The sequence below is a fragment of the Emydura macquarii genome, unplaced genomic scaffold (genome assembly GCF_026122565.2).
Source record: "Emydura macquarii macquarii isolate MOO-44397 ecotype Brisbane River unplaced genomic scaffold, CSIRO-AGI_Emac_v2 contig_2681, whole genome shotgun sequence".
NCBI lineage: Eukaryota > Metazoa > Chordata > Testudines > Chelidae > Emydura > Emydura macquarii.
In genome coordinates, this window is record NW_027132818.1 from 3514244 (window position 1) to 3538321 (window position 24078).

The 24078-nt window shown below is 44.2% G+C and overlaps 1 protein-coding gene across 5 annotated transcripts in view; it reads left to right on the top strand.

The window, feature by feature from the left end:
• TIAM1 (TIAM Rac1 associated GEF 1) overlaps positions 1 to 23849 on the top strand; it is a 290775-nt gene extending 266926 nt beyond the window's left edge. For all 5 annotated transcript variants that reach the window (XM_067565615.1, XM_067565616.1, XM_067565617.1 and 2 more), the window contains 6 exons: positions 650 to 758; positions 5129 to 5187; positions 10076 to 10178; positions 18470 to 18557; positions 19492 to 19664; positions 21454 to 23849. In XM_067565615.1, coding sequence (XP_067421716.1) covers positions 650 to 758; positions 5129 to 5187; positions 10076 to 10178; positions 18470 to 18557; positions 19492 to 19664; positions 21454 to 21938 — 1017 coding nt within the window. In that variant the 3' untranslated portion in view covers positions 21939 to 23849. The remainder of the gene's footprint in view (positions 1 to 649; positions 759 to 5128; positions 5188 to 10075; positions 10179 to 18469; positions 18558 to 19491; positions 19665 to 21453) is intronic.
• Positions 23850 to 24078: the final 229 nt, after the last annotated feature.

The window sequence follows — 24078 nt, forward strand, 5'->3', positions numbered from 1 at the left end:
GGGGTAAAGGTGGAAAATCACTTCTAGATGTGGGAAAGGGTGAGTGTTAATGCAACTGATTTGTTGCTTCTAGAAATCAAAGTGAAAAAGCTAGCTGTCTCAGCTGCTTTATTGTATGTCTGTCCATCAAGATTAACAGTTATTAGTCTTTGCTCGGGAAATACGTAGGACCTGCAGGTTCAATTAATATTCCTTGGCAGAGCTGTGTACAGGAGGCAAAGTTGTGTAAGAGAAGCACCGTAACTGAAGCTAGTAGAAATGTTCAGTTTTTACTTTTTGAGCATTTTAAATGTGATCAGACAATAGAGAGAGAGATTGAAACAGGGAGAGATGGACAAACACTATAAGAGAGTTCAGAGATGTTTAGCTCCTGCACTGTCAAACTAAACCTTCCTGCAGATTTTGAAGTGCCAGACCATCAGTGCTAGGCTGTACCTAACTGATGCCCAAAAATTAGGGGTTTGCTTGCACATTTAGCACTGAACAGGTCACCTTTGGCACAATCTGTTTACACATAATTGCACCTGTCTACGCCTGACAAAAATCTTGCACCAAAAGCTTTTGCTGCTGCTTAGAGTAAAACTCCTGTAAATCTACTAAATCACTTTACACTGGTGCTCTTGAATTTTCATATGTTTATGGTTGGCAGGTTGCAGACCTTTCCATGGGGGACTTACTTTTGCATAATACAGTGATCTGGCTTAACCCTCCTACATCACTGGGGAAGTGGAAGAAGGACCCTGAGTTAGCAGCATTTGGTATGTACTCTGGTGGTGGTTTCAAACACAAATAGGATTCCAGATTTTACCTGAGCAGGGATAGAATCATAGAATATTAGAGTTGGAAGGGACCTCAGGAGGTCATCTAGTCCAACCCCCTGCTCAAAGCAGGACTAACCTCAGCTATATCATCTCAGCCAGGGCTTTGTCAAGCCTCAGCTTAAAAACCTCTAAGGATGGAGAGTCCACCACCTCCCTAGGTAACCCATTCCAGTGCTTCACCACCCTCCTAGTGAAAAACTTTTTCCTAATGTCCAACCTAGACCTCCCCCCACTGTAACTTGAGACCGTTGCTCCTTGTTCTGTCATCTGCCACCACCGAGAACAGCCTAGCCCCATCCTCCCTGGAACTCCCTTTCAGGTAGTTAAAGGCCACTATCAAATCCCCCCTCATTCTTCTTTTGCAGACTAAACAAGCCCAGTTCCCTCAGCCTCTCCTCATAAGTCCTGTGCTCCAACCCCCTAATCATTTTTGTTGCCCTCCACTGTACTCTCTCCAACTTGTCCACATCCTTTTTGTAGTGGGGGGCCCAAAACTGGACACACTATTCTAAATGCGGACTCACCAATGCCGAATAGAGGGGAATAATCACTTCCCGTGACTTGCTGGCAATGCCCCTCCTAATGCAGCCCAATATGCTATTAGCCTTCTTGACAACCAGGGCACACTGCTGACTCATATCCAGCTTTTTATCCACTGTTACCCCAAGGTCCCTTTCTGCAGAACTGCTGCCTAGCTCGTCGGTCCCCAGTCTATAGCTGTGCATGGGATTCTTCCTTCCTAAGTGGAGGACTCTGCACTTTTCTTTGTTGAACCTCATTAGATTTCTTTTGGCCCAATCCTCCAGTTTGTTTAGGTTCTTCTGTATCCTATCCCTACCTTCCAGGGTATCTACCACTCCCCCCAGCTTAGTGTCATCCGCAAACTTGCTGAGGGTGCAATCTACCCCATCCTCCAGATCATTAATGAAGATGTTGAACAAAACCGGCCCCAGGACCGATCCCTGGGGCACTCTGCTTGTGACCGGCTGCCAGCTAGACATGGAGCCATTGATCACTACTTGTTGAGCCCTATGCTCTAGCCAGTTCTCTATCCATTTTATAGTCCATTCATCCAACCCATACTTCTTTAACTTGCTGATAAGAATACTGTGAGAGACAGTATCAAAAGCTTTGCTAAAGTCAAGGTATGTCACATCCACCGCCTTCCCTACATCCACAGAGCCAATCACCTCATCATAGAAAGCAATCAGGTTGGTCAGGCATGACTTTCCCTTGGTGAATCCGTGTTGACTGTTCCTGATCATCTTCCTCTCTTCCAAGTGCCTTAAAATGGATTTCTTAAGGACCTGCTCCATGATTTTTCCAGGGATTGAAGTGAGGCTGACCGGTCTGTAGTTCCCTGGATCCTCTTTCCTCCCTTTTTTGAAGATGGGCACTGTATTTGCTTTTTTTTCCAGTCCTCAGGGACCTCCCCCTGTTGCCACGAGCTTTCAAAGACAATAGCCAATGGCTCTGAAATCACCTCAGCCAATTCCCTCGGCACCCTCGGGTGCATTGCATCCGGCCCCATGGACTTGTGTATGTCCAATCCTTCTAAATAGTCTTGGACCTGTTCCTTCAGCACTGCGGGATGTTCGCCTCCTTCCCATTCTGTGCCACCCACTACAGTAGTCTGGGAGCTGATCTTGTCTGTGAGACAGAGGCAAAAAAGGCATTGAGTACCTCAGCTTTCTCCACATCCTCTGTCACTAGGTTACCTCCCTCATTCTCTAAAGGGCCCACACTTTCCCTAATCTTCCTCTTGTTGGCAACATACCTGTAGAAACCCTTCTTGTTCCCCTTCACGTCCCTTGCTAGTTGCAACTCCAGTTGTGCTTTGGCCTTCCTGATTTCATTCCTGCATGTTCGAGCAGTGTTTTTATAATCCTCCCTAGTCATCTGAATAAGCTTCCACTTCCTGTAAGCTTCTTTTTTGCGTTTAAGTTCGCCAAGGACATCTTTGTTAAGCCAAGCTGGACACCTACCATATTTGCTATTCTTTCTGCACATCGGGATGGTTTGCTCCTGTGTCCTCAATAAGGTCTCTTTAAAATACAGCCAGCTCTCTTGGATTCCTTTCCCCCTCATATTAGCCTCCCAGGCAATCCTGCTCATCAGTTCCCTGAGGGAGTCAAAGTCCACTTTTCTGAAATCCATGGTCCGTATCCTGCTGTTCTCCTTTCTTCCTTTTGTCAGGATCCTGAACTCAACCATCTCATGGTCACTAATGCCTAGGTTGCCACCCACTTCTACTTCCCCTACCAAATCTTCCCTGTTTGTGAGCAGCAGGTCAAGAGAAGCACGGCCCCTAGTTGGTTGCTCCAGCACTTGCACCAGGAAATTGTCTGCGACACTCTCCAAAGCTTCCTGGATTGTTTGTGCTCTGCTGTATTGCTCTTCCAGCAGATGTCAGGATGATTGAAGTCCCCCATGAGAATCAGGTCCTGTGAACTGGAAACTTTCCCTAGTTGAGTAAAGAAAGTCTCATCTACCTCATCCTCCTGGTCTGGTGGTCTATAACAGACACCCACCACGACATCACGCTTATTGTTCTTGCTTCTAAGCTTAACCCAGAGACACTCAACTGACTTATCTCCAGTTTTATACTGGAGCTCAGAGCAGTCATAGTGCTCTCTTACATACAGTGCAACTCCTTCCCCCTTTCACCCCTGCCTGTTCTTCCTGAACAGTTTATACCCAACCATGACAGTGCTCCAATCGTGAGAGTTATTCCACCAAGTCTCAGTTATTCCAATCATGTCGTAGTTTCTTGACTGTGCCAGGACTTCCAGTTCCTCCTGCTTGTTTCCCAGGCTTCTTGCATTTGTGTACAGGCACTTGAGATAAGTAGCCGATTAGCCTACTTTCACAGTATGAATTGGGAGGCCTCCCCTGCTGCACCCTCCTCCTTCTGCTTCCTTGTGGTGTCCCTCTTCCCCACTTACCTTCGGGCTTAGGTCTCCGTCCCCCGTCGAACCTAGTTTAAAGCCCTCCTCACTAGGTTAGCCAGCCTGTCTGCAAAGATACTCTTCCCTGTCTTCGTTAGATGAATCCCGTCTCTTCCTAGTAATCCTTCTTCCTGGAACAACATTCCATGATCGAAGAATCCAAAGCCCTCTCTTCGACACCACCTGCGTAACCACGCATTTACTTCCGCAATGCGACGGTCCCTACCTGGGCCTTTTCCCTGAACAGGGAGGATGGATGAGAACACCACTTGCGCTTCAAACTCCTTTATCTCTTTTCCCAGAGCCACATAGTCCGCAGTGATCCGCTCAAGATCATTCTAATACCTGTGACAAATGTACTCAGGTAACTGATTCTCCAACAGTGTTCCTGCTACATCATCTAGAACTTGAAAATTAAATGCACAGCTATTGGCCCCGGAATTTAAAGGACCAAATTTTGCTGTTAGTGATGTAAATCTGGAGAAATTCAATTGAAGCAGCTACTGTAACTGAGTAGAATGTGGCCCCAAGTCCATGGGAAGTGAGTAACTTAAAACCTCACTCTGCGTGCTAACCCCCCGCCCTTGATTTATTTGTATTCATGTTTCAGTAGCCTAATTCATGGCACTTAATTATTTCATTGGGTATAATGAGGCACTTCTTGCTTTTAGAGTTACACATGCGGGGTGTTTGGCTGTTGGGGAGGTTTTGTTTTCAACTCCCCCACGTAGCCAAGCTGCTGTCTTGCTATCAGCAAATTGCCAGATCACTTGGAAAGCCAAGTGGAGGGAGAGGGAATAGGGGTAATGTTAAATTACTATTTCATTCCTTTGCCGGATTCTTTAAACCCAAATTCCAACATATGTGCGCATATTATGGGAGAACAGCATTCCTAGGTATAATCATATATTGACTCCTATTTGTAGGCCATTTGCAGAAATCAGTGGTCCAAATGGCCTCTTAAATGTAAGTGTCAGCCCTATGAATCCCTGCATGCAACTAGGCAGGGACTGTCTTTTTTGTTCTGTTTTTGTACAGTGCCTACCACAATGGGATCCTTCTAAGTGCTACTGCAATACAAATAATAAACCATTCAGTGGGCTTAGCCAGATGCATTTAAAACACAAAACAAAACTTTTTTTAGATAGAATTCTGTAATTTGCAAACCTGTCACTGTGTATGAATAACCATTCCTTCCCTGGCCCCTAGCTGAAACAAAGGCTTACTGAGAATGTGTATGATCTTGTCATGTCAAAACACACACTGTTCACCTTTTGTTTGTGTGCTTGAGCTTTGCAGGAGGCGAAGGTACAGGTGCCATTACTGACTGTGTATTTTTTGTTTCTAATCTTTCTCTAGTGTTCAAAACTGCTGTTGTCCTTGTATATAAAGATGGTTCCAAACAGAAGAAGAAACTTGTAAGTTTTGTGTCTCCATTGACTGCTTCAAAGATGTGTTTTTGGGGATCCAAAATGAGCAAGACCAAGATTATTTTCTAATAATTATATTTAGCCACTGTAATGATTTACATGTACAGATATTGATTAGCTAGTCTTTACCTTGTTATGGATGTTGGTTGTAAAGGTAATTACCAGTCAGGTTAAATGTGTAATTTCCTTTCTTCCTTCACAAATTGGGATTTGATCTTTGTAAGTATGAATGGGGTCAATTTTATTAATTTGTTGAGGTGCCAGTTAGATTTTTAAAGCTCTGATTTAAAAAAAACAAGTTGTGCCAATTTTGCACCAGCACTTATCAATGTTGGGATAGAATTTAATTATGGTAACCCCTTCTTATTGAGTCCAGGGAGTACTAGCTTACTAATTATAACAAGTTCTTTTCAGGTCAGCACTTACCTTGGACAGAATTTCTCAAATCAGGACAGTTGGTATTCTTGCCTTTATAAGTTTGTTGACTAGTTACCAAGAATCATATAGGTACATAATCAGCATGTCGGCGGGTCTCCTCAAACTGGCCCGGTCACTGCGGCCCTTCCTCGGGTCCTGAGCCCGGAGGAGGCCACAGCACCTTCCTGTAGGAGAAAAGTCCGCTCTGCCATAGTCTGTCGCCCCGGCCCTGAGGCAGGGCGGGCAAGCAAGCAGTTAAGGGCGCCGGCCCTGAGGCAGGGCGGGCAAGCAGTGGTTCTGCTCTGGCAGCAGTAGGGAGGTTGAGGCTCTCCTGGGGTGGCTAGGAAAAAGGGGGAGGGGAAGAGGAACGCAGGCCCTCCCGTCTCCACTGCGTCCTGGCCCAGGGCCCTAACAGCGGCAAAGGCGTTGCCGGTGGGACTCCTGCCGCAACACCCCGGCAGGTTTGCCCCAACTCAGCCAATGTCTATGGCTGCCCCTGGGCTACTTCCTCCCCGTATCCCCCTGTACCTGCTTCTCCAGGGTCGCTGGGGTCCGCTGTCCAGGGTAGGCCCGCCAGTCCCTCCTCATCCGGCAGCGGCAATGCGGGGAGCTCCTCTTCGAGGGGCAGTTCCTCTAGGTCACTGGGTTCCAGGAAGGGTCCGGCCTCAGGCAGCTCATCAAGGTCTGGTCCTGACTCTGGGGGGTCGACGGCTGGCAGCTCCTCCAGGTCCCGTCTGGCCTCAGGGGGTGTTACCCATCAGGGGTCTCAGCCCTGTCTCTCTGACCAGGTTGTATGGTCCAGCTACGAGACTGCCCAACCCAGTTTCTAGGCCTGCTTCGGTCTGGGGTTGGTCGGAGTCTCGGCTCCGGCCTAGGTCTCAGCCGGCAGGGCAGCACGTCTGCCTCCGGCAACAGTCTGCTCTTGAGTGAGCTCTGGAGCCTGTCTCTTATACTGCCTGTGCCTTGAGAGGCTCCGCCCTTCTTGAGCCAATTGGGCAGCTCCGGCGGCCCTATCACGGCCCGGCTCCTGGGTTGCCGGGCAGACTGGCCTGCCGGCCCCTTCACAGTCTGGCCGTTTGGTTGCTGGCCAGGCTGCTCTGTGGGGCTATGTCTTGTCCAGCCTAGTTGCTGCAGCCCTTCCTCGGGTCCTGAGCCCGGAGGAGGCCACAGCACCTTCCTACACAGCAGTTCATCAATCCTGTGTAGATTCAAGAAATATTCTAGGCATGCACTGAACACAAAATACCCATGCAAGCAATTGTCATAAAACAGTATTGAGGTCAAGCAGTTATACCAGAAAACAATACAAATATCCAAGGTTTTTTATTGCATTCACTTATAATCCTCAATCATCAATTCTTTAGTATCCCTAATACACTTATCACACTTCAAGTAATTCTCCAAGGAGAAGAGTTGCACTTATCTTAAGGCAATCTTAAAAATGTGGTCCTTGCAGTTTTTGATGTTTGAATACGAAATGGACTAGTTTAAAATACTAGAAGAAGTAATTGCTTAAAGTTTAGAGCAAGCACGTCAGCTTAGAGTTTCAAAGGAGAAACATGCTTATAGCACTACTTTGTCAAAATCCAAATCCAATTCTTTGCGATCTCACCAGAAAGAATGTAGCCTTACCAAGGAACTTTGTTACTTATTTTAAAGAACAAAATCTCTGAGATGAAATCTTGCTTCTTTTTCTCAACCCTGTAACCCTGGAATAGGAGAGGGTTTGCTATGTGTCTGGGCCAAATGTCAGTAGCACTTCTAGATTCTGCAGCTGCTTTTTTGGTTTCAGTCAATTCTGGGATACCATATGGTGACCTCATTTTTTATTTTTTAACCCCCTGGTTTCAGGGATGGTTGGGAGGATGGCTACCCTCTTAATTCTGTTGGATGCTTTCCAGACTGCTTTCAGCTCTGCTTGTCTGTTGCTTCTGTTGATATCCAGTAGATGGTGTTGGTGTATAACCAATTCCTTCATTCCTTTTCTTGTCCGGAGGGTTTCTATTTCATTCATTGCAAGGACTATTTCTGTATTACCCAAATGTTAATTGGAATCTCACCCCACTTTGCTTTTTTATTTAAAAAAAAAAAAATTATTTGTATATTTCAAAGATATATACCATTTAGGTGCTTATATCTTTCAGTACACCTTATGACATACAACTTATGTATTTCCAGAATGCAACAATCCTTAATTGTTCCTCTAAATTTAGTGGACGTAGTTAGTAAACTCTTTGATTATATCCCGTATCTTTAATGTCACGTCCTTCAGGCCTTACAACCAAAACAAAAGAGATGTAAATTTCAGTCATAAAACAGTTATATGCACAGTTTCTAATTTGGAGTGAAAGATTTTATTTATATATGTAAAAAGTAATTGAGCCCTGTTTGTTCCAAAGAGAAATCTTTAAAACTCGGGAAGAATGTAAGTGTACGGCAGCATTTTCATAGGCGGGTGGTCTTAAGGCCTTTTGGTTGTGGTGATGGTGCCCTTTTGATTTTAAATAGTTACATTAATACAATAAAATTATAACAATCTGCAAAATGAACAAACCTTCTCCTGGAAAAAATTATCCTTACGAAGGGAATACTTACTCTTTAGCATAACTCTCATTTCTATAAAATCTGTTCTCTTGGGGTGGGAGCAGTACAAATCCATCAGTTCTATAATTAATATAAACAGCTGCATGGTGCAGTATGCGATTACTCTAAACTTGCAGTGTATATTAGACTTACTAGATAGGCTATGTGTATAATTCGTATAGTGCCATAGGTCTGTTCTGTTCTGCCTCTCTACTGGTTTTTTATATTGGTGCTGCACTTTAAGGCTTAATAAATGTGACAACAAAATGCTGTTTTTGCCTGCCTGTAATAGAGACAAGGCCAGACGTGCTTATGACACTAGTGCTGTGAATTCTTATAAATATGCAGCGTGATCCTTTTTGATTAAATGGGGTGGGTGGTGGGGCGGGGCTGGTGGGCTTCATACAGTTCTAAAACAGCTGTAGTCCTAGAAATAATGTGAAAGAGGGTGGTTAAATAAAAGATGCTTATATTGTTATGATGGTAGCTGGATATCTTGTATTCAGTCATGAGTAACTTCTCTAGGGCATGTGATACTAACTAAAAACTTGAAGTGCATAAACATGGTATTGCATACTTGTTTGTCAATGTATATAGCTAAAAGGAGGGAGAGAAGTTCCATCCCTATGTAATTGAGACTTGGCTAGTAATGACTGGAAATAGTTTTGTTGATCTTGTTGAAACATCGCATTTCCTGTTCTTGGAGGGTAAAGATTATTTAGACAGTCTCTCTAAAATGTGGATTGTTGTCCTTTTACTCTGAGCAAACAGGCAGGGTGAACAATGTGCATTTTGTAACCTTGTTCTATATCCTTGCTAGGAGTATAGAATAGAATTTCATTGATTAAAGGGCAGTGAGAGCGCTTTATGACTATTAACAATATATTCAAGTCATATTTGACATCTCTAAACCTTATACCTTCTGAAATCATACATCACCTTAAATGTGGTGTCTGTCTTCTTTATGATGTTCCTCAGGCACTGTAAAGGCTGGTGAATATAACACACACCAGCTTCAATTCTGGAACTTGGTTTGTGTGTACACAAGTTCCACTGAGTAAATGTTGGTTACTTGCAGTTACATAGGCCTCAATCCAGCTCAACATTCAAACGTGTCCTATTGGAATCAGTGGGACTACATTTGCACTTGCATATCTTTAAGCACATTGCTGCACTAAGGCCATTGTGCGGTGTTTTTGGTCCAATAGTATTGGTTCTTAATGCTGATTCCCAACTGACTTAGGGTATGGCTATACTGACGGTGGCAAATTCGCTGCCATCGGATCGATTTGAGTGGAAGTGAAGACCCACTCAATCGATCTGGAAATCAACTTAATAAATCCACCCCTGGAAAAAAGTAATGCTGCATCAACAGGAACGCATTTCCCGTTGGTGCAGCATAGTGGAGATGGCGTGCAGAGCAGACTTTCAGAAGTCGACGTAAGATACGCAAGCTACTCTACATAGCTTGCGTATCTCCCATCGACTCCCTCTGAATTTGCCAGTAAGTGAAGACCAGTCCTTTGAGTAGATAAAAATATAATGGGGGGTGGGGCGTTTTTGTACATTAATTTTTAGAAGGAGGATAAGGTAGGCAGGCCTGACTTGTGCAAGGATGATCATTCTGCATAAGATAATGTGCTTAATTGCTATCCATGAGCCAAATGAAAGCAAACTGCCTCATGTTCGTTTTAAATCCTTTTTTGAGATGTTGAGACTTGATCATTGTGGCGTAGTGACACTTGTCTGGCACTTCCTTCCTGTGACCTAATATTCATGAAATTTCTTCATAGGCATTTCTATGATGCCTATCACCAAAATATCCCAGACATCTGAATTCCTAGTATAAACTTTCCTGACTGTTCTTTTCATCTAGGGAGGATCACACAGGGCTTCAATTTATGAAGACTGGGACCCATTCCGTTTTCGTCACATGATTCCTTTAGAAGCGCTGCAGGTTCGTGCACTGGCAAGTGCAGGTAATGTTGAAATCTATTCATTTGGAATTAAGTCTGTTAAAGTGCCCATCTCATTGCTTATTGTCTAGCATTTGTTCTTTATGGGGGGTAGCGAGAGAGAGATTCTATCCTTCCCTGAAGACTTCTGGAGCCTACCTCACACCCTCAATCCCCTGAGTGCGGCCCTTGGGAGTCACTGGAAAGCAGTGCAATTTATTCCCCACAGACTCTTGATTTCCTGGCTTTCAGCAGGTTGGTTTTCGCTGCATAATGCTTCCATCCTCTTCTGGGGATTGAAAGTCCTAAACTAGGATCTTGCAGCTGATGATGCTATTGGTAGACAGTAGAGCTAGTTTCATCTCTTTTTTTCGTTTTGTTTTTGTTTTGTTTTAATCTGAAATATTTATATATAAATGTTAATGCTCTAAAACTGGCTGTTTCTCCACTCTTCCCCGCCTTTTGTTTCTCTATCCTTCTGCCCTTTAGTGGGGTGGGAAGCAAAAACTGTACTTGAAAATGTGAGGACTCTCCAGAAAAATGTTATGGTTTTTTAAATTAGAATTTTTTCTTTAGAAGATGCCTTAGACTTTAGAAAGAATTTGCAGTTAAACTATCGTTTTATATAACTCCTTTGCTGTTGCTACCAGAGAAAATCTTTGTGCCTGGGTGTTTACACTTCAGAGGGGTGGGGGGGTGGTGTTTACCCCAATAAAGCCTTTTTGAAAGACGATGCAGCTGCAGGAACTACATACACTGTGAAGATGATACATAAAGTTCTTCTTTTGAGTGCTAGCTCATATCCATTCTCAGTAGGTGTGTGTATGCTGTGTGCAGAGTTGCTGGAAGGTTTTTCCCCTAGTGGTATCCGTAGGGTCGGCTCTGAAGTCATGGCTTCATGGTGCCCTATATAGGGCCTCGCTGACCCTTCATCTCTTCAGTTCCTTCTTACCACCCGTTATGGTAACTGGAATGTTGGTCTTCTCTTGCTTTGCAAGCAACCCCTTCTCTAGTGGTTATTGAACTGTCATCTGTAAATAGTTAAATAGTCTGAGTTAATTGTAGTTGTTGCTTAGGACCCCACTTATTGGGATCACCTCCCCTTTCCCGGGGCATGCCTCGTTCCCTGGGTTTTAAACCATGCAGGGCTTGTAAAAAGCCCATGCCCAGGATCGATCCCCATACCACTTGTCTTAAGTGTCTCGGGGAGACCATTAGAGTGATCGCTGTAGGATCTGTAGGGAATTCTGCCCAAGGATGAAGAAAGAGAGGAGCCAGAGACTGAAATTTATTCTTATGGAAGCTGTTTTCTGGCCAATACGGGGCCTGGCCAAGCCGACACCCTGTATATCGTCCTCGGTTTAGAGCACACCGGCCTCAGTGTGAGAGATGGCACCAAGAAAGGACTCTGGCCAGAGACCCTCAGCACCATCACGGATCACTGGCACCGAGGACACCTCCCGGGCACGGCACCACTCCCACTCCCCTGTTCCACACAAGAAGCAGAGGAAGACTGATGGGGCTCTCACCAGCTCCCAAAACAATGGGGGCATAAAGGCATGGATAGCGTGTGACCTGCATCAGGCCACTCAAGCGCTACACCCATGGCCATGGTACCATTGACTCTGGCCCCAGAAAGGGGTTTATTGAGTCCAGTTCCTTTGGCCTCCCCACTCAGGGAGATCCGTGAGGAGGACCTGCAGCTCCTCTCCATGCTGGAGATCTTCAAGGCAGTCAGAGATCTTACTGAGAGCACAGCACTGCTGTTCTCTCCAAGGTGCAAAGATACTCTGGACACCAGACAATTGGTGCCAAAGAAGCGCCTAGTGCCATCCACAGGGAAGCTGGCTATGATGCCTTGACCACCATCTCCCGCACTTCCCTGGTCCCCGAGATGTGAGTTTGGCTCCGACTCTGAGGGGAGCCCTATTCCTTGAGGTGAGGTGACATCAGGGGTTGGAGGCCGATCAGCCCTTCCCATGCCTTGGCTGCCACAGTGGCAAATGCCAGTCCAGTGGCCTTTTTGGACTCCTGGGGCGTTCCACCAAGCCCAGGGGCCACAATTGAGCCTATCATTGTCACTTGCCTCTGAGAGCAGATACCAACCATCCTGATTGGAGAATGTGCTATCTCTGAGCACCGAGAGCGATGTCAACTACGGCACTGACCTTGATGAGCCAACAATGCGGGACCCTCTGGGAGTAGAGGATCAAGAGACTGATCAGGCTAGGGCATCATCCTCTTCATCCCCAGGTTTGGCAGTAACAGGATCATCACCGGCACCGGTCACAGAAGACAGCAGGGCCCACCAGCTCTTAAGGAAAGTGGTGCAAAATCTGGGGCTTCAAATCAAGGAGGTCTCAGACAATGCAGACCCCATGGTGGACATGTTAGCCTCTGCAGGTCCATCCAGGGTAGTATTGCCACTAATAAAGACCATATGTGTCACGACAAAATTACTATGGCAGACCCCAGCCTCCCTGCCCCCAACTGCTAAAAGAGTGGAGAGGAAATATTTTGGTCCTTGAAGGGGACATGAATACCTTTTTATACACATCCCCCGCACCAGCGTCACTTGTTGCAGTGGCCAACGAGCATGGGAGGCAAGGTCCCAAGCCAAGGGAGAAGGATGCAAAAAAACCTGACCTCTTCAGGAGAAAGATATTTTCTACTGGTGGGCTCTAACTCTGCATTGCAAACCAGCAAGCAGTGTTGAGTAGCTACAACTTTAACTCTGGGGGGTCCATGTCAAAGTTCATGGAGTCTATTCCAAAAGACTCCAGGCCGGAGTTCACAGCCCTGTTCGAGGAAGGTAAGGCTGTTGCAAGGGCCTCACTTCAGGGGGCACTGTATGTGGTGGATGCCATGGCTCGCCCAGTGGCATCAGCGGTCATGATGCAACAAAGATCATGGATACCAGCCTCGGGCTTCCCACACGAGGTCCAACAGACATTCCAGGACCTCCCCTTTGAAGCCCAACTCTGTTTTCCAAGGAGACTGACTCAAAACTACCGTCTTAAGGAATCTCGAGCCACCCCTATGTCCCTAAGCCTCCCCACTCCAGCAGCACAAAGGAGGCATTTCAGACCTCAAAGCCAGTCCCAACAGGGGAAGGAGCATAGCTGGCAGGGGACAGGAATTATAGGAGGAAACCCTTTCATCCTTCCACCAGCCATGGGGCAGGTCTGGCAAGAGAATCCTCTGGCCACAAGCAGAACTTTTGAGGGTGCGCCCAAAGATGGCATACCGACCCAGGACTCTGATCCTCCAACCCTATTCTTTTTAGACTGGTTTTCCCATTTCTACCAGGTGTGGGCCCAGATCAGTCAGATTGTTAGGTGCTATGCACAGTAGAACTGGGATATTCTCTCTAATTCAACGCCGATCCCCACGTACCTCTTCAGAGATCCCTCTCTGAGCAACTTCTAGTCCAAGAAAGTGCAGGTGCTCCTAAAGATAAGAGCAGTGGAAGAAGTTCTTTGGGAGCTAAGAGCTAATGGGCTCTACTCCTGCTACTTCCTAATCCTGAAAGCCAAAGGTGATCTCAGACCCATTTTGGATTTATGAAACCTCAACAGAGTAATGAAGTTGAGGTTCCGCATGGTCTCTTTGGCCTCGATTTTTCCCTCTTTGGATCCAGGGGATTGGGATGCCACCCTTGACTTGAAGGATGCATATTTTCATGTCAATCAATCCAAACCACAGAAGGTTTCTTCAGTCCATAGTCTTCCAGACCCACTACCAGTTCACGGTACTTCTGATTGGCCTTTCGGCAGCTCCCAGAGTCTTTACCAAGTGTATGGCAGTCATAGCTACATTCCTCAGAAAGATATAAGTTTATATGCGCCTCAACAACTGGCTGATCACCTGTTCCCTGGAGCGACCTTTGGAAACATGTAAAATTGGTAAGGTCAGCCTTCGTCAGGTTGGGTCTCCTGTTCAACGTGTAGAAATCGACTTTGACCCCCACTCAGAGAGTAGAATTCAGAAGAGCCATGCTAGATTCAAACCAGGCCAGGGCTTATCTCCCAGACTCTCAATTCCAGACCATACGTTTCATCACAGAAGAGTGGAAATGGTACCCCACCACCATTGCCTGAAACTACTGGGGCATCTAGCTGCATGCACGTGCATTGTCCAGCATGCCAGCCTACATCTCATACCATTACAGGCTTGGTTAGCCTCAGTTTATCATCCATCCAAGACCATTTGGACAGGGTAGTCTCACTCCCTCTCCATTCTCCCCTCCCCCCCATGTTAGAAACACTCTCTTGGTGGCTCAACCCTCAGTCAATCTGTGCAAGAGTCCCCTTTTTCCCATCTTCTCCCTCACTGTCCCTGGTCACCTCGGCAATGGGCTGGGGAGCTCATCTAGGAGGTCTTAGGACCCAAGTCCTCTGGACCCAGGCAGAGCTCTCACTCCACATCAATGTGAGATAACTGAGGGTGATACACTTAGCCCATCAGGCCTTCCAAGCCCACCTGGAAGGCAAATGTGTATCGGTAAGGATGGACAATACAGCACTGATGTTATATATAAACAGATAAACAGGGTGGAGCACACTACTCTCTTCTGTCAGGAAGCCCTCGAATTGTGGGATTTCTGCATAGCCCACTCGATTCACCTAGAGATGTCATAGAATCATAGAATATTAGAGTTGGAAGGGACCCCAGAGGTCATCTAGTCCAACCCCCTGCTCAAAGCAGGACTAACCTCAGCTATATCATCCCAGCCAGGGCTTTGTCAAGCCTCAGCTTAAAAACCTCTAAAGATGGAGATTCTACCACCTCCCTAGGTAACCCATTCCAGTGCTTCACCACCCTCCTAGTGAAAAACTTCTTCCTAATGTCCTACCTAGACCTCCCCAACTGCAACTTGAGACCATTGCTCCTTGTTCTGTCATCTGCCGCCACCAAGAACAGCCTATCCCCATCCTCCCAAGCACCCCATTTCAGGTAGTTAAAGGCCGCTATCAAATCCCCCCTCATTCTTCTCTTTTGCAGACTAAACAAGCCCAGTTCCCTCAGCCTCTCCTCATAAGTCCTGTGCTCCAGCCCCCTAATCATTTTTGTTGCCCTCCACTGTACTCTCTCCAACTTGTCCACATCCTTTTTGTAGTGGGGGGCCCAAAACTGGACACAATACTCTAAATGCGGCCTCACCAATGCCGAATAGAGGGGAATAATCACTTCCCGTGACCTGCTGGCAATGCCCTTCCTAATGCAGCCCAATATGCTATTAGCCTTCTTGACAACCAGGGCACACTGCTGACTCATATCCAGCTTTTTATCAACTGTTACCCCCAGATCCTTTTCTGCAGAACTGCTGCCTAGCTCGTCGGTCCCCAGTCTATAGCTGTGCATGGGATTCTTCCTTCCTAAGTGGAGGACTCTGTACTTTTCTTTGTTGAACTCATTAGATTTCTTTTGGCCCAATCCTCCAGTTTGTTTAGGTTCTTCTGTATCCTATCCCTACCTTCCAGGGTATCTACCACTCCCCCCAGCTTAGTGTCATCCGCAAACTTGCTGAGGGTGCAATCTACCCCATCCTCCAAATCATTAATGAAGATGTTGAACAAAACCGGCCCCAGGACCAACCACTGGGGCACTCCGCTTGTGACCGGCTGCCAGCTAGACATGGAGCCATTGATCACTACTCATTGAGCCCTATGCTCTAGCCAGTTCTCTATCCGTTTTATAGTCCATTCATCCAAACCATACTACTTTAACTTGCTGATAAGAATACTGTGAGAGACAGTATCAAAAGCTTTGCTAAAGTCAAGGTATGTCACATCTACTGCCTTCCCTACATCCACAGAGCCAGTCACCTCATCATAGAAAGCAATCAGGTTGGTCAGGCATGACTTTCCCTTGGTGAATCCGTGTTGACTGTTCCTGATCACCTTCCTCTCTTCCAAGTGCCTTAAAATGGATTCCTTAAGGACCTGCTCCATGATTTTTCCAGGGATTGAAGTGAGGCTGACCGGTCTGTAGTTCCCTGGATCCTCTTTCCTCTCTTTTTTGAAGATGGGCACTATATTTGCTTTTTTCCAGTCCTCCGTGACCTCCCCTTGTTGCCATGAGCTTTCAAAGATAATAGCCAATGGCTCTGAAATCACCTCAGCCAACTCCCTCAGCACCCTCGGGTGCATTGCATCCAGCCCCATGGACTTGTGTATGTCCAATCCTTCTAAATAGTCTTGGACCTGTTCCTTCAGCACTGAGGGATGTTCGCCTCCTTCCCATTCTGTGCTACCCAGTGAAGCAGTCTGGGAGCTGATCTTGTCTGTGAAGACAGAGGCAAAAAAGACACCTGCTTGGGTCGCAGAAGAAGTTGGCAGACCAGCTCAGCAGGTCTTTCTCCAACCACGAGTGGTCTCTCCGCCCAGATGTGGTGAACGTCTTCCAAACATGGGGAATTCCCACATGGACTTCTTTGTGACATTTCATCCCATCCTGCTAGTTCACAAGGTACTGCTCAAGATCAGGAAGGAAAAGTCCTTTGTAATTCTGGTAGCCCCAGTATGGCAACACCAACACTGGTAAACCATGCTCCTCAACCTCAGTGGAAACTCCTCTATCTATCATGAAAGGTAGCCTTTCTAGTGGCCATAACTTTGGCCAAGAGAGTTTCGGACCAAGGCCCACATGTCTGAGCTTCCTTATAGGGTTTTCTTCAAAGATCAGGTTCAGAAGGAAAGCCAGGTGAAGGCACAATTGAAGGTAGTGTCCTAATTCCACTCGAACCAGGACTTATTTCTTCCGGTGTTCTATCCAAAGCCACATGCCAACAGCCGAAAGCAGAGGTTACATACGCTGGATGTGAGATGGGATTGGCCTTTTATATCAAAAGGACTAATCCTTTAGGAAAACAACACAGCTCTTCATATCAATAGCAGACAGGATGAAAGGCCTTCCGATTTCGTCACAAAGAATCTCGGCCTGGATCATGTCATGCATCAGAACATGTTGTTATGACTTGGTGAAAATATTGGCCCCAGCGCTGACAGCTCACTCCATAAGGGCACAAGGATCCTAGGTAGTGTTCCTGACTCAGATACCAATCCAAGACATTTGTAGAGCCACAACATGGTTGTCTATTCACACCTTCATGACACACTATGCTATTCCTTAGTAAGCCAAAGATGATGTGATCTTTGGTTAAGCTGTACTGCAATCGGCAAGTCATTGAACACTGACTCCTCCTCCTATGGATCTACTTGGGAGTCATCTGCTTGGAATCGACATGAATAAGCACTCAAAGAAAAGACAGTTACTAATCTTCTATAACTGTTGTTCTTCAAGATGTGTTGCTGATGTCCAGTCCAAGACCCATGTGCCTACCCCTCTGTCAGAGCCAGCCAGCAAGAAGGAACTGAAGACACGGGGGTTCAGCAGAACCCTATATAGGGCGCCATGAAGGCGTGACTCCAGGGGGCTCCAGAGTCGACCCTATGGATACCACTAGGGGAAAATCCTTCCAGTGACTGTGCATGCAGCACACATGCACCTACTTGGAATGGACATGAGCAACACATCTCAAAGAATAACAGTTACAGAAGGTTAGTAACCATCTTTTCAGACTTAACAAAACTAGTTCTATAATAGTTGTCTTGGGATATTAAAAATCTTTAGAGTTTTTTACAGGTTTCTAGTTGAGGTATTTCTAGGTACCTAGACAAATGACTGCTCCTTACAGGCTACTCATAATTGTTTCACTATTACCTTGTGACTTCCTCTTCCTACACATATATCTTGGAGGAAGAATAGTCCAGCTATTAGCCTGGGACTAAGCAACAGACCCACTAAGTCACCTTGGGGAAGCTAAGTCTGCCTCAGTTTCCCATCTGTGAAATGGGGTCGGTACCAAAACGTATTGGAAACTCATTCTTTAATTTAAAACATGTTTAATGTTTGTCTACATAAAATTACCACTATGAGCACTTCAATATGTCATTTAAAAAACTCCAAACAAAACTGGTAAATTTCAATCCTAGATGGCTGTGAAAGGTTATGAAAACTCTTTGACCTTAATGATTTAATTTTATTGTCTGGTATGTAATTCTGTGTGACCAACTTTGAGTCATCACAAATCGTAGTAGAAGGGGACTGGGTTATATTTAATATATCAACCTGCGTTCTAGGATACCCTCTAAATTTACTAAACCTACTTTTCAGGGTTAGAGTACTGTTGAAGTTACTAGGAGAGTTCAACTAGAGAGTGTAGTTGAAGTTATAATATGATAAACACTACTTAATTATATACTGGGTCACATGTGGCACAAAATGTTCCCCATTTATCCAAATCTCTCTAGATGCAGAGACCAATTCTGTATGCGAGATTGTTCATGTTAAATCTGAGTCCGAAGGAAGACCAGAGAGAACATTCCACCTCTGCTGTAGGTGAGCGTTTCTCCATGTGTTCTGTTGTTGCTGGATTTCATGATGCTAGCTGTTCGTAAAAGAAAGACAGGCCACCTATAAACCTCTTGCGCTATTATCAACTTTTCTAGCTCTGTCAGCAAAGGATAAACAGAATAACAAAGCCATGTTCAACCAGTACTGAAGCTTTATGGGAATATTATTTTTTCCCCTTGCAAATTTGCACCCAGATATTGAATTTTGTATAAATACTGTTTTTAATGCTGCATGCACTAAATTGAGCTTTTATTGTCAGAATGCCAGGCAGCTGCTGAAGTGGCCAGTTTGGGCAATGCTTTCCATGCTTGCAAGGCCTGACTCCCACTGTTCAGGGGTTTAGTACAAATTAAAATGCCATGTTAAAATGATATTGTGTATCAAATACAGTTCTGACTGCCTTGCACAAGCTGCTTTATGTATATTTATTATGGCTAACTCTCACTTTAGAACTTTATTTACAATTTAGGGTTTTTTTAATTTGGTTGAGGTTCCTGCTGAGCTGATACTAAAAATAGTTCAATCTGCTGTCTCGATGAGATTTGCACGATTTCGGCTATGTCTGTCTAATGCAAGCACACAATATGTGAGATTTCATTAGCTACCTTAGGCTTGCCAAATAAGTGAATGTCTGGCATAAGAGGAAAAGAAAGAATAGAGAGGTAGACAGTGCTTCTGTAATGCAGAAGGTTTGTTTCCTGGAACGTGAGTTTAAACTTCCACAGACTGAACAGTGAAGGATGTACATTATAAACTTTAGTTTGAAAATATAATACAAGAATGACAATTTCCTGGGGGAAAGGCAGGCACAACAATTCACGCTTTCTTACAGTACTGGTGTTGATTATCTTGCTCTGTCACGTACTTGTAGGAGTTGTGGATCTCTTGTGAACTAATTTACTTTCTTTTCTGTTTTCAGTTCTCCAGACCACAGAAAGGAGTTTCTGAAGGCTGTTCACTCAATTCTACGTGATAAGCACAGAAGGCAGCTTCTGAAAACTGAAAGTCTGCCCTCATCCAAGCAATATGTTCCTTTTGGAGGGAAAAGATTGTGTGCTCTAAAAGGTGCAAGGCCAACAATGAACAGGGCAGGTACTGTAGGGATGCAGACTTTCAAGATCCCACTGAACCTAGCACCACTGTAGGCCACATCTGAGTTGAAATATTGATTAACCATAGATTAGGGTTAGTGTTTCATCTGCCCTGCCTCTCCTTCCTTCACATCCTTGTGAGAGCCTTAATGATTTACACCACTTACACCATTTACACCACTCTTCACTAAAGGTTCAACATCAGAGCAATGATCCCTTCTGGTGTAGGAGGCCCAAGTGGACTCCTTTCAGTTTCAATCAGCTGTACCTTTTAATCTGCCAAATGGGTTACAGTTCAATAAAGCTTTGTAGGGCTTTTTAAACAAAAATATGTACAGGATTTCTACAGACTACCAGTGGGGTGGTTTTTGTTTTAATTTTTTTTGGGACCTGATAACTCATCAATTCCAATCTTCAGCAGGGTTTGAAACGATGACAACTTCTGCTTCATGTGTCCTTCTTTTAAATCTTTTTCATCTGTATTGGCAATGGGCATTTGTTTTTCCTCATCAGATTTGAGAGGTGCATTTGATTAAATGGTCTGTCCTAAAATGTGGACTTCTCATTTTCAGTTGACTTCAGGCAAAACACAATTTAAAAAAAAATCACAGGGGAAAGCAGTTTTGCATTTGCCAAACAAGGAAGAAACTTGCTTCTAATACACTTTTCTGCTCATTAGATCCAGTAATCCAGATAACCAGGCTTTCTTTTCCTCTTTTGTAACAAGCAAGCCAGACCAATAACAGTCACAGCGTGGCTTCTCACAGAGGCTAAGGAAGGATTTCACACATTTTACGATTCAAAGGAAGGCCAAAAGGTATCTAATTTTTACCACAGTGCTTCAGTCATCTCCATGAAGCTCCATATGCATGAAATGTCAGAACCTTCCTTTAGGTGGGTTTGCCTAGTCATTCACATGGTGGATGCTGCGGCACTAAAATCCCATGCAGGCCTCGCTGGACCGTTACTTGTAAAATTTTTAACCCTAAATGCTGAGCTGATTTAATGTGTTTTGAGGCTCAGGATAATGATTCTTTTTCCCAAAGATGACTGCATTTAATAGATGTTTACAGAAAGTGCCGTCAGTAAAGAGACAAACTACAACCTCTGAATCTCAGCAGCTATAGTGTGTACATAACACTGAAATCTCTGCAGATCCTTCAGTTGGAGGGATTCATCCTTTTTGCTTTGTCTGACAAGCCTCATATGAAGATATTTCAACATGGAAGATTGTCAATATGCTAACTGGACCAGTCACAAAACTAGCAGACCGATCTGATGCTGAAGATGGAACTTCTGCAACCAAGAGTATTTTCATAGAAAATAGCCCAGCAGCGATGGGGCATTTGCACTTCAATAAAGAGTAAATAGCAACTCCAGTGTTTCTTATTTCTAACTATTTGGAATGATTCTTCGTCATTCCTGTGGAGGCACAACAATATCTCCTGTTCAGTTTTAAGACTAGATGGCAGGGCAGCAGGGCACTGCTGGTGAGAAGCTGAGCTGTACAGATGCTTTTTCATGCTGGCTGCCTGCTGACTAGGAGGAACAGTAATTGTGGCCCATTATCTCAATTTGTGGATCTAAGAAGCAGAAAGTTCTTGTTTTCATGAGAAGCTGAGTAAAGCATAACTTTTGCATACGTATAGAAAGGGATGACTAGGTCTTGCTTGGAAATCCTGGTGTCTGATGCCAAGGGATGTTAGAAAAGGGCATGTGGAAGGCTAGTTTTAGAGAGAAACATTTTTACTTTGTGTAAAGCCTGTGGGGTTTTATCTTTGTGTGTGCAGTGTCTGCCCCAAGCAAGTCTCTTGGGAGAAGGCGACGGCGGCTGGCCCGAAACAGGTTTACCATTGATTCAGATGCCGTCTTCGAAAGCAGCCCAGAAAAAGAATCCCAGCAGCCTGCCGATGGTGGAGACGCTGACCGCTGGGTAGAGGAACAGTTTGACCTTGCTCAGTATGAGGAGCAGGAGGACCTCAAAGAGACGGACATACTCAGTGATGACGATGAGTACTGTGAATCTATGAAAGATGCCGCAGTTGACCAAGAACTCCAGGAGCGGTTGCAGGCTGCTTCCATTACAAGCAGTCAGTCACGTCGGGGAGATAAAGCACGGCGTGCAATGGACACGCACGCTTCCAGAATGACTCAGTTGAAGAAGCAAGCTGCACTGTCTGGAATCAACGGTGGCGTGGAGAGCATTAGTGAAGAAGTTATCTGGATTAGACGTGAAGACTTCGTACCTAGCAGAAAACTGAACACTGAGCTCTAAACCTGTCACTTTCTCATTAGATGTTATGTGTAAATATATCTCCCACCCCCCAACCCCCTCCACACACACACACAGGCCGTGTGTGGAGAGTGATCCCTTAGTTTGCACACACAGTTTTGGCAGCTGAACAGGTCTGAAGCTGTGCAGCCACATTTTAGGAACTTTAAAAGGGGGGGGGTATAAAATTTGATATAAACTGGAGTCCTATCTGTACATTACTAAGGGCTTTTAAACTATTTTATTTATTCAAAATAATCAGGCTGAATATTAAAAAGGGGATGCATAATATCACTGGAGAACAAGTTAATGTGGGCATCTTAAGTATGTGCAGCAGAGTTGTGCAGCTTAAGTAATAGCACAATGAACAAAGGGGTTTTTATATCTGTGAAATGTCAATCAGAGGTTCATCTGCTTAGTGAGAAAACTGCCTTTCTAATCTGTACAGCTGCAGTGTTCTACTCTTTTCTCTCTCAAGTGTAAAAGACTATACATGTATTTTAGAGTGTGTGAGGAAAGGTTTGGGATTTATGTTGTGCTGAATTCTTTTGGTCTGTCTAATTTATTTTCAGTGTTGGAAGCTCTAGTTTTACATAAAATAATAAAGATGCCAAACTGTTGAAAGAGATCCAAATTTATCCAAATTGATTTTTTTTTTTTTTTTTGGTACTTTACCTGAGACCCAGAGGCACAAATGGATAAAAATGTTAGTGTTTCTTAGGCGATGAGGCTAGCCTTTTGCAGAGGGTAAGGTAAGGTAGTTTTTATACTATAGTAAAATATCTACTGGAAACTCCTACTTAGGGATAACGTCTCAGAATATGGACAAGTGTATATGTTTGAGACCAGAGTTCAGTTATTTTACAAATAATGTGACTGAATTACAAAGAGGGCTAAATTCATCCATGACTGCAGTGGAGCCACATCAGGGATGAATTTGGTCCATTAAGTCTGACAAAGTTTGGGTTGAGAGGAGGGGGGAGTTTATGGCCAAAAAAATGACCTCATTCAACTCTTAGAGTGGATGAAACTAGTATGTGTATATATATATATATATATATATATATATATATATATATATAAATTCCTTTGTAAAGCTTTTTCCACTGCAATACACTATGAACAAAATTCTAAATAAGTAAACCTCTTAAACCTTTTTATTTAAGTATCTAAAACAGGGTAAAATGTGACTAAAATCTAGCATTTTTAAGTAGACTTCCAAATAGTACAAAAAGAGAAAATATAGCACTTTTAATTTTTTTAGATTTATATAGCTTTCCCATTTCATTTTCCACCTACAAAAGAGGACGAGAATGAAATTTTCTTTTTTGTATCTATTGGTGTTTGACACATTAGTGGGTACTTTGAAAACCTGGTATTTTATAATAGCTTTAGAACTATATTTTATAAAATCAGCTGTGACTATATTTTGAAACATAACAGAAATTGTTCCCCAAAAAATATCAATTGTCTTGGTTCCAGCCAGCATTTTTCCCCCACAGCTGGTTACCAGTGCACTGTACTCAATCTTTTGAAAGTTTTCTTCTATCAGCTTTTTGCTATCTTCTGATTTTTCTTTTCCTAAAAGCTTTAGAAAGATTTCTATACCCTTTTTATCATCACTTCATTGTTCTATATCATCAGAAGTCCATTGTGTCCCAATTTATTAGAAAAGCAGAGGTTTTAGCTGGCCTATACTGTACTTAGTGGAATACAGTCAGTTGTGAAAGACTGGAAAGTCTGGTGCTTGGGAGGGTGCCATTGTTCTTGTATATAATGTCATGACATGTCTATGTCAAAGGTTCTTATATATTTCTTTTATAAGCTGAAAGAAGGTCTATTTTTATGTTTGTAGGTCTATGAATGGAACGTTGTAAATGCCTGTCAAACAATAAAATACTGAAAACATCTGAACAGAGTTGTGGTGAAAATGGAGTATGAATGCACCAAGGACATCCCTTTCATTTCTGCCTTGATCAAAAAGAGCAAGCTGTAACCAAACTCCAATAAATGGCTTCCAGGACTGCTTAATATTACTCCAGCATCCTGTAAAGCTTCTCTTTAACAGTTAGTTTTGGCAAGACTTTTTTTTTTATAACTTTGATAAAGATGTTTTAAGTTTAATTTTTTTTTTTTTAATTTT